Source organism: Penaeus monodon, chromosome 20 (assembly GCF_015228065.2).
Source record: "Penaeus monodon isolate SGIC_2016 chromosome 20, NSTDA_Pmon_1, whole genome shotgun sequence".
Classification (NCBI taxonomy): Eukaryota; Metazoa; Arthropoda; class Malacostraca; order Decapoda; family Penaeidae; genus Penaeus; species Penaeus monodon.
Genome location: NC_051405.1, coordinates 19,349,986 through 19,351,766, shown reverse-complemented (window position 1 = coordinate 19,351,766; position 1,781 = coordinate 19,349,986). Strand labels below are relative to the sequence as shown.

The 1,781-nt window shown below is 35.0% G+C and overlaps 1 protein-coding gene across 1 annotated transcript in view; it reads left to right on the top strand.

Annotated features, from left to right (window-relative positions):
• Positions 1 to 854, top strand: part of LOC119585687 (barrier-to-autointegration factor-like) — a 4,067-nt gene extending 3,213 nt beyond the window's left edge. Inside the window, exon 3 of the mRNA XM_037934360.1 lies at positions 59 to 854. Within this exon, the coding sequence (XP_037790288.1) occupies positions 59 to 205 (147 nt within the window). The 3' untranslated portion in view covers positions 206 to 854. The remainder of the gene's footprint in view (positions 1 to 58) is intronic.
• Positions 855 to 1,781: the final 927 nt, after the last annotated feature.

The following is a 1,781-nucleotide window of genomic DNA, read 5'->3' as shown; positions in this document are numbered from 1 at the left end:
TGTGATATATAGTCACTGCCTCTTTCTTGAATCATCATGTCTGTATCAACTTTTTCAGGCCTACGTAGTTCTTGGTCAGTTCCTAGTTTTGAAGAAGAACCGCGACCTGTTCATCGACTGGTTGAAGGACACAGCTGGTGCCAATGCCAAGCAGTCTGGAGATTGCCACCAGTGCCTATCTGACTGGTGTGAGGAGTTCTTGTAAACTACTGGAATACTATTGCAGTCACTTTATAGCTCTCTCTTTGGGCTTGAGTTAATTTCATTCCATAGCCAGATAAATGGACAAAAAATTTGACTTTGTTTTAAAATACATTTTATTGATCACAAACAAACAAATGGGAAAATATGATTTTAGCATCTTTTGTGAAATTGGTTTTGCTCTGAATTCAGAGAAAAAGTTCTATCCTGAGTTTTGCTTCATGTGTTGTATGTTTAGGTGTTTGTAATGTTCTTCTTTGAGATTGTACAACTATATAAACATTGTGCTACTATAAGTAACTTCTTGATAGTGTCCTTTTCTTAGTTTTCACCACAAACAGATAGATTAATTTATTTCTTAATGTATGTTAATAAAATTTTTGGTTTTGTGTTGCTAGTGTTCCTGTGTTTATCTATAACAAGAACTTAATATTGTGCAGATGTAAGTGAACTGTGTAGAATCATTTATTCAGGTTGCTAAACTTAAAATTGCCTTGTAGAAAACAAAAGGTAATAGGGCAGCTTATATTTTTTATTGACTTGAAAATACAGAGCCACAATAACAAGTACTGTTTCTGATAAAGGTAACAATTTTATAACTTTTATTGACATGAAACCTTTGTTGATATGAAATAAAATGCATTTTTTATAAATTGTGTTTTAATGTTTAACAGTATAAGAGATGAGCTTTATGAATTTTGGGAAAGTTAGGTTTGCAAGAACATATGTAGTAAGATCATATATTAAGTACTTCATAAACTTTCATAATATACACAAGGTTTTTGGTTTGTTTTTGTATAACCCGGAAGCTAGGATTTGATGTAGAAAGTTTTAGTATTTCAGACCCAATATGGAATTAATATTCTTTGTATAAAGATCTTTTACTCATGCCATGCACTAAATACTCTTGAATGGGGCTCTGATTTCTTCTGAGTGGTACAAAGTACTTGCAGTCATGTCTGCATATCAGAATAACTTTAATTTAGCATTCTGACTACTACCCATATCCACTCTAATTACTAATACTTCTGTAATTGGCAATATGCTTTGAGTTGCCAATCAGATTCCATGTATGGGACAGGACACTGGATAAATTTACACTATATATATATTAGGTTAATTCAGGTGTTTATGAAAGAGGGAGAGGGGGATACCATGTTGTAGTATCAGTTTGGCAAGTACAGTAACCCCTATAGCCATATACATGAGAAGGGAAAGGCAGTGCTCATGCAAGGGAACACTGTTTTATTAATTATACAACATCCAATCAAATGCATTATTTACATTAGCATATCCCTACACAGCCCTGTCGACTACCAGCTGAGACACCTGGCAAAATCACATTGTGGTCAAAATACTTAGTCTGGATATGGGCAGTGCTTGACTGTGGATGAATCAATAGGGTATTAAATACTAGTTATAACAAATTTCACAATTTGCTCAAATTACTTATTGGCAGTACACAAACTGTTGGCTAGTATTAACGATACCCATCCCCCATCCCATACCTGTTCCTGCATGGGGTGGTGCTTAGGAGACTGGGACCTAATGCTGAGGATCACCCCCTGCCTTAGCCCCCT